General features: G+C 36.5%; 2 protein-coding genes across 2 annotated transcripts; one reads left to right on the forward strand and one right to left on the reverse strand.

Moving 5' to 3' along the window:
• Positions 1 to 4406: 4406 nt before the first annotated feature.
• Positions 4407 to 5811, forward strand: LOC130975780 (uncharacterized). Its single transcript, XM_057900517.1, has 3 exons — positions 4407 to 4478; positions 4582 to 5043; positions 5560 to 5811. The coding sequence occupies exons 1-3, from the start codon at positions 4407 to 4409 to the stop codon at positions 5809 to 5811; spliced, it is 786 nt and encodes a 261-aa protein (XP_057756500.1).
• Positions 5812 to 17297: 11486 nt separating this feature from the next.
• On the reverse strand, positions 17298 to 21705 carry LOC130975781 (protein FAR1-RELATED SEQUENCE 5-like). Its single transcript, XM_057900518.1, has 5 exons — positions 21607 to 21705; positions 18858 to 21071; positions 18322 to 18587; positions 18006 to 18069; positions 17298 to 17390 (listed from the first exon to the last, which is right to left on the reverse strand). Exons 1-5 carry the CDS (start codon positions 21703 to 21705, stop codon positions 17298 to 17300), a joined length of 2736 nt encoding a protein of 911 aa, XP_057756501.1.
• Positions 21706 to 22970: the final 1265 nt, after the last annotated feature.

Consider the following 22970-nt stretch of genomic DNA (forward strand, 5'->3'; position numbering starts at 1 on the left):
CGCTGTTCATTGGGAAGGGAGAATGACGAGCCTCAGCGTGGGTGATGGAAGTTGTTCTTCCGGAGGAACTCGCCCTGTCGCCCCTCTCCGCGACAACGGTAGGCGGTTTCACACTATCTTTTTTCCCGGTTATCGTTGACGTTCACTCTTTTTTATAGTTTTTTCTGGGTTTGAATGTCCAGAGGTTGTCCCCGCCGTGAATCCTAACCAATTTGTCATCATGGAGGACCTTGAGCAGATGTTGCGCAGGGCATGTGACGCCCTAAAGACAGAGCCTCCAGTGTTTGAGCCCCGCGATTGCGTACACGTCCAGGGCCACCGCTACTATGGGTTTGTGGTTCGTGTGGGGGGCCCACGGGACGGAGTCAACTTTGTTGCCTACGGCAGGTTCTCATCCGACGAACGCCTGGCCAGGCAAGATGCCGCTTTATCATCCCTGCAAGCTGTTGTTGGAGAGTCTGGGAAGGAGATCCTCGACTACAATTACTACGTGGCGCACAGTTGCAGGGAACGACTTCTTGAGTTGGAGCGGATATGTAGTTTGTCCGTCGACTCCCGTGTCGCTGAACTGGAGGCTGAGAACGCTAGGCTTAGGAGTCGTCTGGCATCTTGGGACACCTTGCACGGCCGTGGATAATGGATTTGTTTGGTCTTGGGCTGACGGTTTAGTGTTTCTGGGGTTTGGGGTTTGTTGGTTTAGGGTTCATGGTTTTGGGTTTTGAGACTTTGTGGTGCATGGTTGATTATGCTTCTTTTTGGCTCGTTACTCTAACGATTATATTATTTTTTGCGTTTTTATGGAATACTAACTATCTATTTCTTTTTGTGTGGTTTACAATGTTTGCCACAAAATGAAAAAAAAATTTGAAAAATTTCGTTGCACGCAGCTTCGAATATGATATATGATTTTCATTGCATAAATAGTCATGAGGCTAGGCGTTATTTTGTTCTAAATTATAGTGCATTGCATGCAATGGTAGTTACTTTGAAGGTCTTTTCACGTGTTGTTGCAAGTTTGTTGGACATAGAAGTGTTACGTTTAATACGGAGGTCAGCGAAGAGCACACAGTCACACACCTTTCTATCGTAAATGTGGTATCCGAAAGGGTATAAAGTGATTGCTGGAAGGTTGTGCAACTGAAATATGGACATTAATGTGATGATTATGGAATTTAATTAAGTTCCTCGGGAACTGGTGTCATTAGGCAGTTCCGATTGGGATGGAGAGGGAGAAGACTGAAGGAATGAGTCATGGTTCATGCGAATTGGTGTGCGAATTGGTGTTTCATTTTTGGCCTTGATGTAGTGAAAAGACAATAATTTTTCTATTAGTAATTTACTCAAGTTAGTAATAGGCTTGCTGATAACAAGAAAATTGGTTTTACATAAAACTCCACCTGACAGTATTGCAAAGAGTTCTTATGGAACATAAATTTATCACATCCTTGGTTAGGCATCACGGCTGCTGCAAATAAATATCGCATCTTCGGCTAATGTCCTTGTTTGATATTTAATAGTAAAGAATGTGTTAACCTAATGAGAATCACTGGGTTTCTGTGCTTTCTAGTTATTAGATTTATAATTATTTTAAAAAGATGGATAGTATTGATAGCTTATATTTCGTATGCATAAAAAAATTAAAGAAAGAATGATATTTTTTTTATACAATCTTCGCAGCTATAATAATAATAGTAGTAGCAATCATATTAAAAATATTATTAATATTAATCATGATAATCATTACAATGGGAATATTCATAATATTAATAGTACATTCAAAGTATGTTAATCTTGAACCTAGTTTTTTTGAAAATATAAAATTTATTACCAAGATTAATAAAAGAGTAATATTATTGTAAGACGAACAAAATATAACTATGATTTAAATTTTGAATAACTAGCAATGGAACTAAATAATTTAAATTTAAATGTTTAAATTAGGTTAACAACTTTCAAAATTAAGTGTGTGTTTGGATTTCAGTTTGTAAACGGGAGTTTGCAAACTTGATTTTGGAAACTTGATTTTGATGAAAAGTAAGTTTGTATTGAAGTGATTTATGTTTGGCCATCTTTATATCAAAATGGATTATAGTAAAATAAATATGGTTTGGAATACACTACTCAAAATCACTTTTAGATGAAAAATTACTAAAATAGACATCAACTTAAATAATTTTTTATATTATCCTATCATTTTAATTTAGATATTTGAATAATCTTATTAATTAATTTTATAATAAAATTAATATATATTATTTTAAATAAAAATAACATATAAAAATTAGCAAAATAAAATTATATATATAAGAGTATTTTTTTGGTGACTATATATAAGAGTATTTAATCAAATATGTTATATTTTTTTAAAATTTTAAGTATTAACATAAAAATGTTAATTTAGTATTTTTTTACATCGTATTTTCGGTTTAATACTCTTAATAATTTTATTCTTAATATTATTTTAGAATCTAACGTGTATGATTTTATTAATACTTATGATTAATTTTTTATTTAATTTATCTTTTTTAGTAGGTTCATAATCTATATTATAAAAAAATTACAATAAAAAACTATATATACCAGAATTATAATTATAAAAAATATTAAAAATAATAAAATTAAATATTTATCTTGACAGTGATAAAAAAAACCTAAAAATTTTTTATAATGTATTTTATATAATATATTTTTAGTTTTCTCAGTACTCTTTTTTAGTAGTTTATTAATTTTTACTATTATTATTAAAAATAATAATAATAGAAAAAAAGAGCTTATATAAAGAGAAATAATAAATAATACATAATAGAAAAAAGAAATCATATCAAGAGAAATAACAAGAAAAGAAGGCCAATTCACCTAACAAAAATTTCATAAATAATACAATAACATATCTATAGGATAAAATTGGTAAAGGAAAAATAGATGTTGAGGGTAAATGGCTAAAAGCCCGTTGGTGTAACGCAAAAGCTAGAAATTGTTGCTTCTGGTAAACGTGGTTTTAAATACAAAATCACTTCTGCGTTTGCCCAACTAAAAATTAGCCAAACAAAAATGTGAAGCTTTCAAGAAGCTTAAACGTGCGTTTTCTTCTCAAACGGGTTTGCCAAACACACCCTAAGTATCGAACATTGTTAGATAGTGGCTTTAAAATTTTACAAAAGTCACGGATGTACCAGATAACTTCAAATTTAGAAAATTACCAATTTAACCAAATAACTTAAAATTTAAAAATAAAAAGCTACAAAAAAATTTATGATAATTTTACAACCTACGCACATAACGCAAATTAAGTTTAAGATTTTGTTGTCCATAAGTTTGCCAAAAAAAAAACTGATGATATAACAAAATCTATGACTGACGTTATTTTCTCTAAATAGTTAAAACACCAAACTTAGAAACCAAATCGGTGTAATCAAACCGATGAGTATTGCGAGTATCAAAACCCAGTAAGTTAAATCATGATTGTATGATAGTTAAGGATTCCCAGGATATGTGCATATTGTTATGACGAGTTAAATATATAATAGTTATTCCGTAAATTTAATTTCTTGGATAATTATGATTTATTTGTCTTTTTTTAAGATAAAAATCCACTCAATTTCTTTCCTTTCCTTTGTTTCTTTTCTATTTCTTTTCTCTCTATTTCTTTCCTTTCAACCAAGCATAGACTTAAAGATATTCAATATAATATTAAAATAATAATTTTCAATTTATAAGAATTGTGTGCCTTCTGATTGAGTGTTTTGAATATGAAATTAAATTATCACTTTATTCAAAATTCAATATGATTTCGAAAATAAGCAAGGTTAACATATAAATAACTAATTTTTAAATAATGCTAGTAAATCTTTATCCTATTTTTGTTACACATAATAACAACGTCAATTTTTTTTCATTTTTAATGAAACTTTATTTATTTAATAATTTTTTACATTTAGTAATTCGGTTTAGAATATTGTGTTTTTTTATCTCTTCTTTAATACTAAATTAAATTTATAATTTAAAACAAAATTATATAAATATTATTTAAATTTAGTAGAGAAGCGGAGTAAAACGCACGGCAGTGGCTCTTGAACCACTAGTTTGCTAATAAAGCGTATTCCAAAATTAAAAAAATTTGTCATATCATCCAATAATAAATTCAAATTGATCAATAACATTTTTAAAAATTAGAGTGGCAACTCCTAGATAATGTTTAGTGGCGCATGACACACGAAACCGAATGACTTCTACAAGAAGACTACATTCATTGCGGTGCTGAAGGCACATTCTCCTAGGCAGTGCAACTCTAAGTACATTACCTCAACCGTTGATATCCGCTTGATTCAGACGCTATCCACTCTTTACGTGTTCTTCAACCTCAGAAAATCCTCTTTTTTCGTCTGTGTTTGTTCCCTTACGAACAAATGGCCAGAGATTACGCCAAAGGTGACGCCCTTAGGGTTATCAAAGCGGCAGGCGAGCCGTCGCGGCCCATGGTAGGTTAACCATTCCGCTTCTTTTGTTGCGATTATTTGTTAATCTACTCTCCGCAAGTTGTTTTATCTCTTACGCCGACCCGTCGTTTGCCCTTATTTCCAGCGTTTGCCAGTACCGAATGGGCTCCTCCCCAAAAATAGCAACCATCTGTACGTCACGGTCGCCGATGGGTCCAACCGTACTTTCAAGATTGCGTGTAGCCCCAGGGGGTGGAAAGAGATCACTCTCGGCAGGGGATGGCAAAGGTTCTATCATGAATATAAGCTACAACCATCTAACATTCTTCTGTTCAAGCACAAGGGCAGGGACGACTTCAGCGTTCGCATATTTCAGTCACCGGGTGTGGAAAGGACGTATGATACGTCCGGTGATGACTCCGGCGACAACACACCCCCCCAAGTGTCAAGGAAACGTACACCCGCTACTGAAGGTACCCGGCGTCGAAAGGGGTGTATCAATGTCCCTAGGAGCGCCGCTGCAGCTGAGGTGGAGCAGACATTTAACTCGGAGCACCCCTTCTTCATCATGCACATCACAAAAAGGCTCCTGGGCATCCACTTCCTGGTAATGGCTTTCCCCCTCCACGATATATACACCTGTTTCTTTGTCGAGCATTGGGGTCCACATTATCTGTTTTGTTCCCCCGCTGTTCCCTATCCTGAATGTTATCTGGAGGCCAACCTGGTCCGCATAAACTGTGCTTGTTTCGCTGGTTCTTACTTTGTTTGCCAATGTGCCATTCTACGTGGGCCATTTGTTGTGTCGTCTGCTGTGTCTTTGTTGTTAATTGTTGGATAGCTACTGGAGCAGTTTTCACCTTCAAATTCCTTACGGGTATTTGCTGCCATTGTCTGTTGTTGTTAAATAAATATATTCATTACAGAACTATGTTGGTAATGTCTGTTAATTTTAAAACCTTAAGTTGCATTGTTTAGGGAAGGAGGCAGCGCAATGCATATTCAGTGTGAATAATGTCTTCTTGAGTAGTAGTGGTTTAAATATGTTTGAATTCATGCACATCGCAACAAATTGTGACACATCATCTTAACTCCTTATCATTCTCTATTTTCGTTTGCCCAGCCAAATGTGCCGCATTTTGGAGAGGACGTCAACGATTCTGCCATGGTCACTCTGAGATCGGGGGAGATCTCCGTCCGGGCCGTCTACGGAAGATACGTGGGCCAACGAAGGTGCAATTGTGGCAGCATTAGCCAAGGGTGGGCGGAATTCTTGCACAAGTGCAACGTAACTGTCCCCAAGCTCGGCGTGTTTGAGATCTCCAGTACCCACCCAGAGGTGGAGCTGTTGGTCCAATTTGTTGATTTTGAATGAAGCCTACTGGGTTGAATAACATGCTGACTATGTTATTTTGGATTGTCTATTTCGATTTGTCAAAAACTTGATGTGCTCTGTTGTGAGTGATGATGTGTTGCAACATCTAGACTTAACTCCATTTGTTCATGTTCCAATGTTATGTCCGTTAACTAAATAGTTTTCACACAATCTATGTTCCTTAGATTAATTGACAATTTCAATTCGCACAGCTCCACTGGTTACTCTCTACAGTTATTAGCCTTTTCAACTCACACTGCACCATGCATGATCCTTGACTTTTAGTATGAAACATAGGTAAAAGAGGAATCTTTTCATTCTTACCAGTTGGAACTTGTTCTTTTGCATTACTCGATGGTGCAACTTCGGTTATTGCTTCTGATTCTGTCACCATTTTCCCACTGGAAAATAGAACATGTGTTTTGTGGTTTGTTTACTAGAACGAACACAGATGGTTGGCTCGGTTGGCTGGAATCCATGTTTCTCTTCATATATTTCTTGTTTATCGATGTTGTGATTTCATTTCATCAGGACATAGATGAAATGTAATGAGATGGTAAAATATTTCACTCAATTACGTGTTTACACCTCTCCCTAAACGGTGTCACAGAGACACAGAAGTTACAGATTTTATAAAACCAAGTGATTTGAAGCAAGAAATATACGTTTATGTTTGGGCTGTTGCCATTTTATCATGCTTGACAGCATAATCGTTTGATTATTTAAGGTAGCGCAAGTATTTTCACAGTAACTATCGCCATTAGCTGTTTCCCAGTCTCATTTCATCAGGACAACTTAAGACGTATATTGAGACACAAAATACTTCAAACATAACATTGATCTTCTCTACGAGGACCAAGCCAAAAGATACTCGCAAAATACAGATACCATAGAACCATACTAAGTTGCAAGAAGGAAACGCGTAGGTCTGGGTAGTTGGCATTATGTTAAGTACAGTCTACGGGGTGATGCATTCAAGGCTATTGTCGCAGATAGATTCCAGCATGTGAATCTTAGACTCCAGCCTCGCAATCTCGTCCTGAAGATGCGCGTTTTCCCTCTGCAAAGACTTAGCAAGAAGGTAGTTGAAGTCTCTGATCTGAGTTTCAGTGTCTGCCAAAAGGACCCGCAACATGCTGAACGCAGCGTCCTCCCGCGCGTCATCCTCCAGGAACGTGTACCGACCCTTCGCCCGGACGTCAGGTCCAAATGGGTTGCCAGGGATTATAACATTGAACGCATATATGGTTCCGAGATGGCGATGGAATTTTTCCTCACGGAAGAAATAAGGGCTGGGGATTTTAGCGTCATAGCAATATATCAATAGCCAGAGCTCCATGCTGTTGCTAAGGGCAAAGTGATGCGACGCACACTCATCTGCTGGAATCAATGGTGCTCCTGGGAATGATAACAAAACACAATGAACCTACGGTATTCTTTGGTCTCTCATAAATCTATAGAAACGTTGTTACTAAGCTGTTAAATGGTAAAAATGGATACATTTATGGAAAGGTATTTCAGAGATTTACCACCAACAACAGATGCAACACGTCCGTCGGATGTTGGGAGCGTTCGGGGCGGCCGCTGCGGCGATTCCGCTATGCCTGTCTCTGCCATAATTTCCAAAGTGGCCTCTCTGTCCTCCCGCAGCGTTTCCATCCTTGCTTCATAGGCATGAATTGCGAGGACGTAACTATTGAACCCGGTGTACTCTGGTTCGGGGTGGTTGACGATCTGCCTGTTGGCTTCTTCAAAGGAGACGTATACCCCCGTGTTGTATCCCTTCGTTACAACAAAAAATCTGAACTGCTGCATGCTCCGCTCCATTGGGGCTCGACAAGCGTAGTTCAGTTAGTCTTTCTGGAGTATTGTGGGTAGGATGATGTGGGGAATGAAATTTCTAGCGGTTTTGCTATCGTCCCATGCAGCGCAAATAATGTATTTGTATGGTTAACGAGACTTCCTGGGGAAGGTTTGTAATTGATATTTTCGATAACAACACCCAAAAAAAGCATGAAGCCAGTGTAATGTCTCTTCAAGCACGTCACGTCAAAATTTTTGTGGTTGAATTATACGTCTGCTGTTATTCGACAAAATTGCCCTTTCCGGATCATCAAAGATTACGCAAGGATTTGCGACTGTGCCCACGCAGTTTGCTTGCAAAGGCATCAGCATAGGTGGCCCACGGACCCCAGCTATGGGGGGAAGGGATTAGGGTTCAAGTCCCGTTAATGAAAAGACGTCAGGAACCACTTCGTCATTCGTAATATGAGGATGCCACATGCGGAGATGGTACTCGTGTATCCACTTGAACACGTCTACAGTAACATCTTTGGCCAACGATTTTCCAATTGCATAATGAAATTCCAGGGTGGAAGCATGTTGGTGTCTAGTGAATTTTGTTGTATTTGTATGTTATAGAAATTTTTATAGCCTTTAATCGTAAGACATTGCCGAATTAAATTTATTGTTACACTAGTAGGAGGGATTAGTGTAATTTTAATTGAAGCAGAATTTAACTTCATTTTGTATAATGTAAGCAACTTTAAAGTGTTACCAGTTGAGAACGTACACTACAAGCAAAACAGGGATTAACGACCATTTTTAAACAACAAGTATTAAATCGTAATAAAAATACGTAAGCGTGCCTTCTATTTACTGCGAAACATTGTCACAGTAACTAAAATTGAATCTTTTGCCACAAACAATATTTCGTACCTGTTAGACCTACTTACGTTAAAGTGTTAATAATACCTATTCTATATTTATTAAATTAATTTCTTCTAAATTAATTTGTCGTTGTCTACTTTTTTTTTTTAAATAGTCTGACATTAGAACGTTTTCATATAATAAACTCTAAAAATCTAAAAAAATAAATCTAAATAACATACTAAATTAGAAAAATAAAGCTAATATTCAAATATTTGAATTAATTTGGCTAAAATAATATAATTTAAATATATTAAAAAAATTTCAATGTTTTTTAAGTATAAAATTCTATCCCGTTTTCTTTAAAAAAATTTGTTTTTTTCCACTTTTTAAGAATAATATTATTTTTCAGTCTTTATTAAATTTTTCAACACCGCATCAACTATCAACCGCATGAAATCAGAAATTGTGAATGTTATATATTTATTTGAGTAGTTTTTTTTGGTTATTTATTGTAATTATAATTAAATATATAGTTAAAATATTACAGACTCAAAATTTAAAATTTAAATGTAAATTTGCAATCATATTTGAACATGAAATAGTAATTCATTTTTGGGGCCAAAGATAAAATCATACAGAGTAAATTTAATAGATAATAAATGTGTTATGGAGAAATACAATTTAGATTAAAAAAAATTAAGATACGATATTAACAACAACGACCAAAAGGATATTTTTTATATTACAACTTTGATTGTGCGCTGAAATGCATGCGGTAGCTTTTGGCGGAAAATTGAAGTAATCACAAACAATGTAACTTGCCATGATTTAGTCGGTTATTTAAAACATACTTTATTGCATCACTTGAAAGCGCCTTCTATACCCACACAATATGTACTCTATCATGTAATGGGGCATCCTCGAAACCCAAAATAATGATTTTTTTCTTTCTTCATACTTGTGACTTCGCTTATTTTAGCCGATTTCTCTTCAACAGAAGCCCTGTGAGCAGAAATCTGTTAACCACATAATATCAACAACAATGAAGGATTTGCAGAATGTATAGACGAGATTGTTCGAAATCGACCGTACATATCACAAAAGACAACAACGACCCAACAGTTGTGAATGTCCCAAGTATATGAAGTTTCAATTTTCACCGCGTGAATTTCTTAGTTATAATATATAATGTATTTATTTTATCCAATTTTGTGTTAAGTTGGGAACACTTATACGGAGAGATCAGAACGGGTAAAAGGATGACAATTCAACTTTGACATTTGTAAACTGACGAAGAAGATTTAAAAAATCTATTGGTTGTTTTTTGTGTTATAGCTACAAATATAATTTCGATTTAATAGAATTATTTTATTACGAAAAATTATCGCATAGTAGCCACGGATTGTATTTTATTATCATGTTATAATGCCATGTCATATATAGATGCAGATGAGAATTGTTAGGTGTATTAAAAAATGACGTTAATTTAATGTTATGGTGTTAGTGATAATAAGTTAGGGTTATATTAAATTTAAGCTTATTAAATTATTAATTTAACTATAAAAAATGAAAATAATATCATTTAAGATGATTAAGTAAAATTTGATTTAATTGAGGTAATACTAGTCTAATTTTCTATATAATTATGTATTAATAGTCAAATAAAAAATGATAGTTATAGAAAAAATGAAAAAAAGAAATTTACTTATTAAAAATATAAGGGAAAAAGACAGATATGTCCCTGACTTTTCAAACTTTTCACAAATACATCTCAGACAAATTTTAAATACAAAAAAGTCTCTTACTTTAAATAACGGAAGGACAATTGAGTCCTTCCGTCTATTTGCCTCTCATACACCAAACGGAACTAGCTGACGTGGCTGAAACGATGCACAGGTTTCCGTTACGGTGCCACGTTGGAAAAAAAATTGGTGTTTTTGTTGAAAATGGGAGAATGTAGTGTTTTCTTAGCCAACACGTTGGGGCGTGTTGAAAAATTTTCACAATACTGTAATACACTTCAAATGTCAATATTCAACCGAAACACCAATTTTCTTTCCATGTTAAAAATAATTTCTGATAAGATTTAAGGTGGTATTTTTAAATCTAGTTAACTTGTTTTTGTATACAATTTAAATTATTTGTATTTAAATTATAGAAATTGGGCTTGTTATGTTTCTAATTTTTTTTTAAATTGCATTAGTTTAGTTTTGGTGCATTTGTGTATTATATTAGAATTTGTTAAATTGCATTAGTTCAATTTTCACCATACCAATGGCATTAGTTAGCATCAGGTCATTTATTCATCAAGTTAGCATTGTTTGTTTATGCATCATTCATGTCTTAAGTTAGCATTAGTCCATCTGTGTATTGTATTAGAACTAGTATTTTTATGCATAATAACATTACGAGAATAATTTTTTTTAAAATCATAGTGCACTTTGTCCTAACAGCACAAATTATGCATGACAAAGAAAAAGATATTTAAAAAAAAAATATGTAAATTACAGTTTCTCAAAAAAGATAATTTTTAGTTTAGTAGTGCTTTAACTCTTACAACTAGAAATTTGCCAAACACGTTTGGGAATTAAAAAGATCTTTTTAATTCTCAAAAGATATTTTTTTAAGCAAAATAATGGCGCACAAACATTCACTTACTCTTAGATTTGTAAAGCCTTAAAACCTAATATTAAACACCTGATAATTCACAATCCTACTGTCCAAATAAAACCATTTAAGTTAAATTATTCTAATTTTTATTATTCTGGTGAAAAATTTAAAAAATCCTTCTTTTTGCTTCTGCTGTTTTCAAATGTAAAGTTATATTGCTTTGTTAAAAAATATTATTAATTTTTAATAAAAATAGTTTTTTAAAAGATGTATTTAGATATGTTTACAAATTAATAAAAGTATTTTTTAATTCAAAATAAGATTTTTTTTAAAAGTTAATCTTACCAAACAGTCAGTCTTTTAAGTTATTAAATATACTAATTGCTAGAAAAATATCTTTTAAAATGAAGAGAATTGTAAACTAATAATGGGTAAAAAAATAATCACCGTTAGTAATATACTTTTTAATTTCACTATCTTTATTCAAGAATTATTAGACTTGAAATTTTTGTTATTAATTTCATTTTTTTAGCTTGTTAACTTTAATGTTAATATTATTTCGCTTTAATCATTATAAACAAACTAGAAGAAATCATAATTACACTATATGTAATGTGATTTAATTTCTTTCTTATAATAAAGCACTTAAATATAGCATAAGATATCGCATTTAAAATAATTTTTATGATCTTTTATTAAAATTTGTCTCTATCGAAATTTTATCTAAATATGAAAAAGCAAACAGAAATAAAAGAAAGAAAATGGTCAGGAGTGTTAAGTTAGTCTTTCATGAATGACCATTATTTTTTTTATATTTTCTGTTCAATTTTTTTTTTAAAATTTAACTCTTTTAAAATAATTTAAATCAACCTATATTTAATATTTAAAATATAGAATACTCAATTTTTTAAAAAATAACATGCATTTAATAAAATAATTTGTTTCCAATATAGTTGAAAAAATGGATAAATAAGTTCGTCCTATATATATACTCGAGAAACAAAATTAAATTACAAATAGTATGATATCACTTAATAATACTAATAATAATAATAACAATAATAATAATACTAATAATAATAATCATAATATCCCTGAAAATAAGTAGACAATAAAATTCTGAGGGAGGACACTACATTACATCAACGGAGAGAAATGAGGCACAGAGAGAGCGCCCAAATAAATCTGTTATTTTGTGTTAACTTGGACAAAATTGGCATTTTCGATGGGTAAAAAACCGCACAACGAGTAAATCGGTTGCAGTTCTTCCGTGCATTCTCTGGAGATACGTCCATATCAAACTTGTTTTCTTAACCTAAACCCTTCATATATTTTATATTAAATCTGAATGGCAAAAAAAGTGGAAGTCTGAAACTCCAATAAATTACACTGTCACACCTGAAACGCTTCCTAAATTATAAGGATGATTTTGCTAAATAATGGTAGCGGGAAAAAAGAAGACAGAATTTTTATCTCTCAAGATGGAAATCTTCATAAATTATTGACATCGTATTTTCTATTTTATACTTTATTGTTGCTTTGGCAGGTTTAAATGTAATAACGTACCCAAACAAGAAGTATTAATTTTTTTTTTCCAGTTGTGATTTTATTAAGCCGCATTGTAACGAATGCTTAAAACATTGAATGTATTCCAATCTTCTTTCAAAGGGAAATGATAATTTCGGGAACGATTCCGTTACGTTACAGACAGCATATCTCCCAACTTCTACCAACTCTTATTTATAATTGTCTTTCATGGGAGTTTGTTTGTCGATGTGTCTAATAAAAATGTCTTTTTTATAACTATGTTTAATAGAAGTGTCTTTATAGATACAATTTATGGATGTGTCTCTTTATACATGTATTTAAAGTATATTAATTACTAGACACATATACGAACACACTTCCATGAAACACAAATATAAATGTGAATTGGCAGAAGTTGGCAAATAATATGTCGGTACCTTATACTTTTAGTCTCGGAAATTATTCTTGTCATAATTGATGAAAAATGATTTCATTATTCTGTTAAAAGTTTTTTCATAGATATAGTGAACCCTTCTTATAGGAATTACATGAATATTATTCCATGTTATAAAGGTTTATGTAGATCAAATTGCGATTTAGTTTCAGTTCCATTCCTTATTAAATGTATCGGACAGTAAGTAAAACTCTTCGGTGCAGCCATGGTCCTAAGAAGGGTTTATACGTGTGTCAACTACACGTGGAAAATCCCAACCTATGATAGGCATGACTTTTCGCTTTCCTAACAACATAGAGGGATACAAGGAGTATAGCGTGAACAAACAATAAGGATTATTTCCACAATCGCATTGGGGTTGGTAGCACGGAACTATGTGGGTCTACCTGAAAGGGTCACATCAATCAATTTTCCGTTCCCACGCTTAACCCCAGGGATCTCTATAAAATCAAGTCTTTGCTGAGCCAAGTTGGGAACACACAAGCTAAAAGACGCCTAACCCCGGTACAGCTACCTATTAGGAAAGACACACATTAGTCTCAAACGGCAAATGGCTGCCATGGACGACTATGGGAATCAGCAAGAAGACTCCAACGATCCTGACCACAATGATGCGTAAGTAGCATTTTCTTTTCTGTAAATTGCTTCTCTGATGTTGGTATTCAGAAGCAACAATGTTCCTCGCCCGAATCAGGGTGTAAAAATATCATCTTTCTTCATTATTAACCGGTCTGGGGCATTTACTAACAATCTACAGCTTCTCTTTCAGTGTTGTACCCGTGATAGATATGGCAATGGTCCAAAGCGGCTCAGCCGCAGATGGAACCTCAACGCTTAATTTAGAGCTGACGATGAACGTGGTAGGAATGACGCTTTCCTCAGAGTGATGTCTCCCCTTAAATGTTGCTTAGAAACGCTAGGTGGTTAATTATGTTTTTGTTATATCGATTTTGGGCACAGAGCGCTAATGCTGGTCAGGGGAAAAACCTAACGGACGAGCCGAAGCCCCAACAAGATGGACTACTTCTCCTGGCAGTGAAACTGCTCGAGGTACGTATGTAGAAAAAAATTTAAAAAAAGCTTTATTCACAGTATCAACGAAGAGATACTCATGAAATGTGCCTGGGTTTGGAACAAAGGGAGAACTTTTCTCAATAACTATAGGGCATGCCCTGTGGTGGTGAACATGTGGTGATCCCGTTTTCGTGCACAAAATTTTGTTTAAAGTGTTTGAACCAATGGACAATGTTTAGCCACGTCAACTTGTCTTATCTAACCCAAGTTTGACCCATCTATAGCATGACGGTTAGCTTCATAACTAGGATTGAAATGTCATATTCAACCTTTTTTGTGTTTTGCGGTTTGTTGACTGAGTCCACAGAAGATCGATGCTCGGACGGTGGCTTTGGAGGAGCGCATGTCGGCACTGGAGCGGCCCATGTACCAAACGGGTAAGTCAGTAACTGAGATCCAGTCAACACTGGCCAACCAATGGGGGAGTCCAACTGCAGCAGCAACTATTTCATCCGCACCTGCCGTGATAATGGCTTCTGTTGGTAACCTCCTGACTGAAACCAACATACAACCTCAAAGGCAAAATAGAGCAGCAGTTAGTAACGACATTGGATCCCTAGCAGAAACAAAGAAAAGCTTGGAAAAAGGAAAGGGTTTGGCCCCGTCGAATGTGATGTCTTCGCTAGATATAATCATCCCAAACTCTCCCGGATTAGACGACGACGTCATCATAGACGAGTCACTGTCAACTCCTCGGCCTACTAAGGGTATGAACAGTTCAGGCGTGCCTAAGCGAACCCTTGCGCAGTACTGGTCCTCTGGTGTGGCTAAGAGGAGTACCACCTTTGGGACCACGACACATGACTCAGTTGACGGTGTTTGTGAAAAAGTAAGTAACAGCCTTCATACATCCACTAGCAGTCGTCGTTAATGTTTTAAATAAATTGCTAATGCATGAAACGTGTGCCTGTTCAGATTTTCAGGGACCTACCCAGCATGTCTACGCTTGATTGCACAACAAAAGTGTGTGAGATCTTCTCGGTGCAGGAAGCATGCCGCATTCCACTGAAAGTTACGAAATTGGAAAAAATTGACTCTAACCATTTGACCGGGGAGGAACAGCTGGACAGTAGGAAGATGGCAACCCCTGGGCAGATTTGCGAGGCGAATGTTAATGGTTCGTCTTTAGGGGATGGGAGTGCATTCAAACCTTATGGAATGGTGAATGCAATGCAGTCTCCCGTGCTATTAATTCCTCTGGTAAGGATTGGAACCACTAAATGCTTGGTATATAAATCATGACGCATTTAATTTCTCAGTACCATATTTCAAGTGAAGAGCTAACATTGAATTGGTTTTGGCTCAAGGATTCCAAATGGTTTTCAGGCCAACCGTTCACATGGACCTCACAGTTGAAGAATGCAAGATGGCCGCTTACATTTATGGGAAAAATGATCAATATTTGTAGGCACAAACTCTGGATATTCATAAATTTAGAATGTGTAGTATATTTATTCGAAGAGATTGCCGGTAATGAATGTGATTATTGTTTCTTACGTACCAGGGAAATTCTGTTCAAGTTCTCATCATTGGAAGTCCCAAGAGCCGGATTCCACTCCTTATCGCCGGTTTATATGCCCAATGTTGACGTGAGTTGCATCTAACCCTGCCTTCCATATAAGAAAAATAAAATAGATCGGAATGCTAACACATGTGTTTTGCCATCCTGAACAGATTATGAACATAATCCTTATGAGCGCCTCCATGAGAGCCTGCCAGTGTCTGCCTCCTCGAGTTTGGTTAACACCTTCCGTGTTTGCCGACGACGTCTTTGCTATGACGCCATTCGATGTCATTAGAAGAAAATATGTGAACAGATGGATGCCGGCGACTAGTCGTCTAGAACATGTTGTTAACGTTATCATACACTCCAAATTTTAACATTTTTCACTCAATTTATAACCTATGATAGATCTTTCTTTATTGACAGGTTTTGGTCCCGGTGTGCGAGCCAACATACACATGGTATCTGATGGTCGTGGACGTTAAGCATGGAAGGGTGTACTCTCTAGATGTGACGAGAGCTCCGGAGCACACCGAGCGGAGGGAACGCAAAATGCGAACCATTGTAAGTGTAATCGAATTTGCCCAACATTTTACCTCTATGCAATAGGCCACAAGTTTTACAGTTCTGAATGCGACTATCACACGTTACTTGTGACCATTCTGCTTTTCTTGTATGCAGCTACTAGTGCTGAGCCAGATTTTCAAACTGGAATGTAACATGCTGAGCTTTTCCCATGTTAGTTCTGATCCAACCACTTGGGGACCAATTAAGTATCCCGATGGAGTGCCAAGTTACCCTGAATGGTAATATTTTTGTTTCTTAAAGTGTCACCGCACAAACCCGAAAGCAAATGTGATCGAAATGTAATTGTCCGATTTTGCAGCAACGATTCATGTTTGTGGATTTTAAACTGGATTCAAACAGAGGGAAAATTCAAAGTTTCCAACCTTCCTTGGCAGGTATGTGACGCCTTATGTTAACATGTGTCTCTATTAAGGAGTAGATGAATTTTTACCTTCTCCCTTTGTTACAAGCAGATGGACCGACTCAAATTAAGGATGAAAACAGCAACGAAGATTGTGCTTTTGGAGTGTAACGAGATCAGGCCAACAGTGGTCTCCAAGGCAGACGCAGCGTGGAAGAAGCTTATTCGCTTTAAGGAGTGAAACACTTTCAACATGTGGCCAAACGATGCAACTCTGGAGAATTTTGTTAAAGATAACCCTATGATTTTAATCCTGGAAACTGTTTTTCCCAGTAGCAATCTTTTGAGTGGTGTTGTTATGTTATTAATTATTTAGTGTAGTATATCTATGCTTGCTTCTATATGTGTATGATGGCCACTTTTGTGTGTGGATGCTAGTGGTCCTGTCGACAGACTAGAGCACAATATTCACACCCCCCAAGTTACGACAACTGTCATTGAAAGGGGGTATATGGCCAAAACGAGTGTGTACCCTGCTTGTGACATTTTGCTTTGCCTTCATGGCATATATGTTTGGCTACTTTTGCTTCAGAATGATGTTAACGATAACTAATTATATTTAGTAATGAAGTTATTGCTAGTTTAAAATTAATAACAGTACCTGCACCCACTCTCCATATGATACTTGCTGATTAAACAAGAAAATGGATAAAAGCTTTCAGCTCACCTTGGGCATGTTAGTTAGGATATGCTATAAGACTAATATCCAATTGTTGGTAAGGAACCTGTGCAGCATTACCATGGTATGAAGTGAAAATCACAAAAAGAGTCTGGGCATACAATTAAGTTGTACTTATAACTTTTAAAGAGCCTGGTTGACACCAATGAGGATTTGTTTATTGTAATAGGAACTAAAACCTTTTTGCAAAAAATTTACATATAAGAAATTTAACCGTTCATTTTTAGAACACAGAATAATTAGCAATCTTAATTATATCAACAAAATTTAGGAAACAAGCGAGATTAGTTTGCTTCGTAATAACGTTATCTAATTTTGTTTAGTATTAATTAATTATTACGAAACTAACATTATAATCTAGATTTTTTGTTTAAAGTTAACTGTTTATTACTAAATTAATAATATAGAATAAATATAAGAAATATTATTATACATATGCGTAATGAAAATATTCTTTAACTTCAAGATCTCTGAGATAAAGAATTTTTTTTGTCATGATGAAGAGAAGAGTATTGTTAAATTTTTTTATAAATATGTTTGAAGGGGCTTGATTTTTTCTGAATATTTCATTTATCAGTTTTGCAAGGCAATCAAACTAAAACTTAGGATTATTTATGATTTACGGAAAAAAAAATTTTAACATAGGAGAACTTACATTTAAATGAATTGTTATACTACACATGTATAATAAACACTCACGGTTTACCTTAGCAATATCAGTGGCAGTATTGCATCGATTCTGACCGCAGAAGGTCAAAATCATTGGGTAACTGCAGGGAAAATCCAATTTAGCAGCATAATCCCGTGGATAATGAAATTTATAATTCGAATCGAGAAGGCAGCATTGGTTGTTACCAATAAAAGGGAGTATGGCCGGAGTCAAACATTCTGGCCGTTAAATAACATATAAACTAGAGTGACCAGTTTATGATTAACAATATCCCCATATGCATACATAAGTTCTCAGAATAAAATGCAGTTTCAGCATAACATGTTCTTCGTTACAGCATAGTTGGAATAACAGCTCACATATCAGTCGACCGTCGTCAGACTTCTCCATTCGAAAATTGGTCCCAAATGTGTCGTTCGGGTTGACATGGATTTTGAGGCTGCGTTTTATCTGCGACAACGACGGGTGCCTGTTCCATTGACAAACAAGAACGTCAAACCACAGAACTGTAAACACCAGCATACTGAAATGATAACGGATGGTGTTGAGGCATGAACAATGCAGTGGCTTAGTAATGAGTATGCAATCGGTAATGAGTTTACACTTGTTAACATACAGCTGAATGGTAAACAAAAAAATAACACATCAAGAATCTCCTACGTGCATTAATTACTATGTTGATTCTCTATACCCACAGACTTATTTTCTGAATATTGGTGATAAAAAACATTGAGACACATAATAATGAAATAACTATTGCTGCTCCAGAACAGTATTAATTTAGTTAAAGGAATTAAGTTGCATCAGTATTGAACCTATTTATAGAGTTAGTTTTATTGGTAACGTGTCATAGTAAAAAGTCCATGCAGGAATAAGTAACGTGGTAACCTTTGATCGCTTGCGTTTATTTATCCCAGCAGGTGATTTATCGTTCCTTGATGAAGGTTGTGCGCCTCCGTTGGGGCATCTAGTCCTCCGGTGCCCTAGCTTCCCGCATGTGCTGCACTTTCTTTTGGTTTTTGGGGCAGACCCACATGCTTGACTCATCCGTCCCGTGCCTTTTGTTCTAACACGAATCGGGTCCTTCACCCCGCAATCTTGGGCTGCTGTGATATCATCCGTTGATGGTCTGAGCCCATTCTTTATTTCAAGGAAGAGAGCATCACTCAGAAGCTTATTTGAGTAAAGCTTGAAGTCTTCATCACTCATGCAGGCAACGCGCCCTAAACGCTTACATAGCTGGGAGAAAGCACCCAATCGTGTCCTATAGGTCACACTTCGGTCAGCAGTGTGTTGCTCAACACATTGGTTATGGACCTCCATTTTGGCTGCCTTAGACCACCTGCGCAGCACTAGGCTTTCAGGGATTTCCACTAAGTCAAGCCTAACACACACGGAAAGGATATGCACACAAGGAAGACCAAACGACTCCATACGCATGCAGGTGCAAGTAAATCTGTTCGCGACAGGGTCCCTATAAACCTTCCAATTCATCTCAGGCCTTCGATACTTCTGGAGAGTGTATGCATGAGGGTTCGCAGTGTCATTAATTTCACATATTCTAACGCGAACACACCGTTTCAGGCTATCCCGGAATCTGAGAAACATTTCGCGCGTGAACATCGTCCACCCGGACTTTTCCAGCTCAACAAACTCTGTTTGTAGCACAGGTGTTCCGTACCATGAACGAAATTCTAGCTCGTCCTCGGTGTCACGCAGAAAATCCACACACCTTTGAAAATTTCTTACAAATTCTAACACCCCGTACCTGCTCTCGACAAACCTCCCTAGTTTGGCATGTAGTGACTCGCACCTAGAGGTCGTCCGTACTCCAGCAAAAAATCTACCGCGGATGTATGCGGTGGCCCAAGCGTGCTTTTTGGTGTACAAGTCCTTAACCCACTCAACCTCCCTAACACCGCACTCGTTGACCATTGCCTCCCAATGCGCTTCGAACTCATCGATTTCCATATCTGCCAACATGCAGTGTCTAAACATTTGTGTGAATCTCGGGTCGCTTATGTTAGCAGTCGCATTCCTCAGCAGATGCCAGGCACACAACCGATGATGTGCATCAGGAAATACAGACTGGATTGCTATCCGCATGGCCGGGTCGCCATCCGTGATGACCGATTGCGGTGCCTTACCTTGCATGCATTCCATAAACTGGCGAAGAACCCAAATATATGACTCCTGCGATTCGCATGAGACCATTGCTGTTCCAAATACGCATGTCTGGTTGTGATGGTTTACTCCGGAAAAGACTACAACGGGTAGGTTGTACTTGTTGCGGCCATACGTAGCGTCGAATGCTAGCACATCGCCGAAAATCCCATAATCTTCCTGGCAACGACCGTCGCTCCAAAACAAGTTGCATAGGTGTTGCCCTGCCCCCAACTTGTAACGCCAAAACATTTTCCCATCCATGCCTGCCAGACCTTCCAAGTACCTAATAGCCGCACTTATATCTCCGCCTTGCAGACCTCTCTGTTTCCGTATCTCATTATACATATCTTGCTTTGTGAATGTTACCAGATTAAAACCCCCTAGTTGTGCTGCGAAAGACTCATAAATCTTAGGTATGCTAATCCCAATCTCCCTCATGCTTGTTAGTTGAGCAACTTCTACCTCAGATATCTTCCTGTGTGACCGCAGATAATCAACAAGCTTCCCATACGCAAGTTCGTGGTTATGCTCCTCGACAAAACGCGATACATACCACCTCCCACTACCGTCTTTCCTCTTTATCCTCATCTCCGCCATGCATCCGCATCGGGTTACTACCTTATGCTCCCTTTTGCGATCAACATTTTCCAACCATTTCTTCTCTCGAAATCCTTGCCTATTACAAACAAAAGTGTACCGCACGATCTCTCCGGCAGTGTTTCTAACAGTCTTGCCTCGCCGTGATGCAAAGCCCTTTAGTCGGCTGTAATTGTTATAGAAGCCGCCTGCCTCCTGAGGTGAAGAGAACTCCATTTCGAGAACATTTTCTGCTCGCAACCCATCCAAACCCAAAAATCCGGGCAACATTGAAGCCCCCCTTCCTTCCCAATCGGATAACTCAGCATCTTCCTCCACTCTAGTATCAAACATTGTGTCCTGAAAAATTAAGACAAACATTTTCGCTACCAACTACATTAGGTGGAATGAATTCTGTTTAAATATTGCATATACATGCATATTAACGCTCTTGCCCATCAAAGCCTTTCATTTTAAATTAGTTTCAAAGTAAATTTTGCAAATGCAATGTTCATAGGCACTGACATGGTTATTAATTCAACCCTGAAAACTTGACCTGAAAAACTCCTTTCAGGATTATAAAATCAATATAATTATAACATTGTCATGTTATAATTTAACATACAGTTTACCCAACCATCATAATGGTTGGCCACAACAAGATCTTCATGCCATTCTATCTAATAAAGGATTTGCTTGTCAACGTTCATTGTCACAGATGTAAATAGTGCATTTTTTTTAAAATGTGAAAGTTCGATTTTGCAAACTTAACATAAAAACACCAATCTAGCATTTCTTCAACGCATCAGACTCATCACATCATAGTCACCATTCCCCTCTAATTAGATCCCACTAACACACTATAAAAACAGAATGGCACGTATACCCATCGTACCTGTGGATTCGACCCACCACCGTTGCCCTCCATCCAGTAATCCGCAAGAGGCTCATTCCACATACACGCATCCTTCCAAAGCTTGCTACTCGATGCCATTATTGCCTAAAAGACAAACATCTCAAACTGTAACAAACAATAAACTAGGGATGGCACAAACTTCTTTGGCAACTTACGTAGATAAAAAAACCCTTACTTTACCGACTCATCTACTATCCAACATGATTCCAACATCCTCACAGTCTCCACTTGCCAACTCCAAACACAGACTTGCAAAAACACCACATGCATTACAACTAGGTCACAGAGAACAAAACACATTCACCACTACCTCCTAACATTGCTACCAATACAGCTACAAACCAAGTTGACACAAAAAAAATACCGAAGGATTTTACACAAAAAAAAGAATTATTTAAAGCATTCTTTGCAGCAGCAAATTCAGGGGTTTGTCACGGGATTAAGCAACAAACTCGGTAGATTCTTTTTTTTCACAACACAATTTATGCTCATACACCTAATGAGGTCGACAATGCGGTTAAAACAACACCACCAGAATTTTCAAGGACAACATCACCAGATTTCGGTAGGAAAAATTCCATTATTTCACCGACAAGTTAAACTTTCAAAAACAAAGTCACGATGGAGAAATTAAATTGAAAACAAAATGAAAATTGCCAGACTGAGTCTCAAAGGTGGACGGACTTACACAGGGCGATGGGAACACCACGTCTACTCACACCCTAAACCCTAGAACTTCAACTCAAACCAACAAATTAAGGCGACTATCATTTTGGCCAACACATTTAATTCTAATAACTTTCAACTGCAAAAACAGCATCCCTTTCAGCTAACACATAACATTAGTTCAAAAACGATAAAAACATTCCGCTACAGATTCAATATAGGTTAATGAAATCGAAAATTAATTGAAAATAAATTAACATCGCTAAGGGACGCTTACTTGCTCGGATGACTAACGACGGCGATGGTTGATGAGAAACTAAACTGATGGGATAATCAAAGTGACAACAACCACCACCACCCAACGGATCGGTTGCTGGTTTTGTCTGCTGGCCCTTCCGGGAAAGCAACAGCAGGCAGGCAGCGACTGACTTTCGGAGCCTCACGGCCTACCGCGACGACCTCCACCCACCACCGGTGACGAACGACCTCCACTCCAAATAATTTTTTCCCCAGGTAAGACCTAACCAATCTGAGGACGCCGACACTATTTCCTCTAATATTTGATCTTCTTAGGCCCACTACTGCCCCGCCAAAAACTTCAACCAAAAAACTCTAGCCCACCAACATTGTACATCGACTGGCTCAGCTATAAATTGGCTTCAGTTTTTCTTTCAGCT

The sequence above is a fragment of the Arachis stenosperma genome, chromosome 4 (assembly GCF_014773155.1).
Source record: "Arachis stenosperma cultivar V10309 chromosome 4, arast.V10309.gnm1.PFL2, whole genome shotgun sequence".
Taxonomy (NCBI): domain Eukaryota; kingdom Viridiplantae; phylum Streptophyta; class Magnoliopsida; order Fabales; family Fabaceae; genus Arachis; species Arachis stenosperma.

What these genes read in the sequence shown, in the direction of transcription:
- LOC130975781 (XM_057900518.1), bottom strand. Translation starts at nt 21,705, where the DNA reads ATGGCATCGAGTAGCAAGCTTTGGAAGGATGCGTGTATGTGGAATGAG. An exon ending in GTGGTGGGTCGAATCCACAG is followed by an intron (nt 21,072 to 21,606) that starts GTACGATGGGTA and finishes TTAATTTTTCAG; the next exon opens with GACACAATGTTTGATACTAG. An exon ending in GGTCGACTGATATGTGAGCT is followed by an intron (nt 18,070 to 18,321) that starts GTTATTCCAACT and finishes TTTTCCCTGCAG; the next exon opens with TTACCCAATGATTTTGACCT.
- LOC130975780 (XM_057900517.1), top strand. Translation starts at nt 4,407, where the DNA reads ATGGCCAGAGATTACGCCAAAGGTGACGCCCTTAGGGTTATCAAAGCG. An exon ending in GCGAGCCGTCGCGGCCCATG is followed by an intron (nt 4,479 to 4,581) that starts GTAGGTTAACCA and finishes CCTTATTTCCAG; the next exon opens with CGTTTGCCAGTACCGAATGG. An exon ending in TCCTGGGCATCCACTTCCTG is followed by an intron (nt 5,044 to 5,559) that starts GTAATGGCTTTC and finishes TCGTTTGCCCAG; the next exon opens with CCAAATGTGCCGCATTTTGG.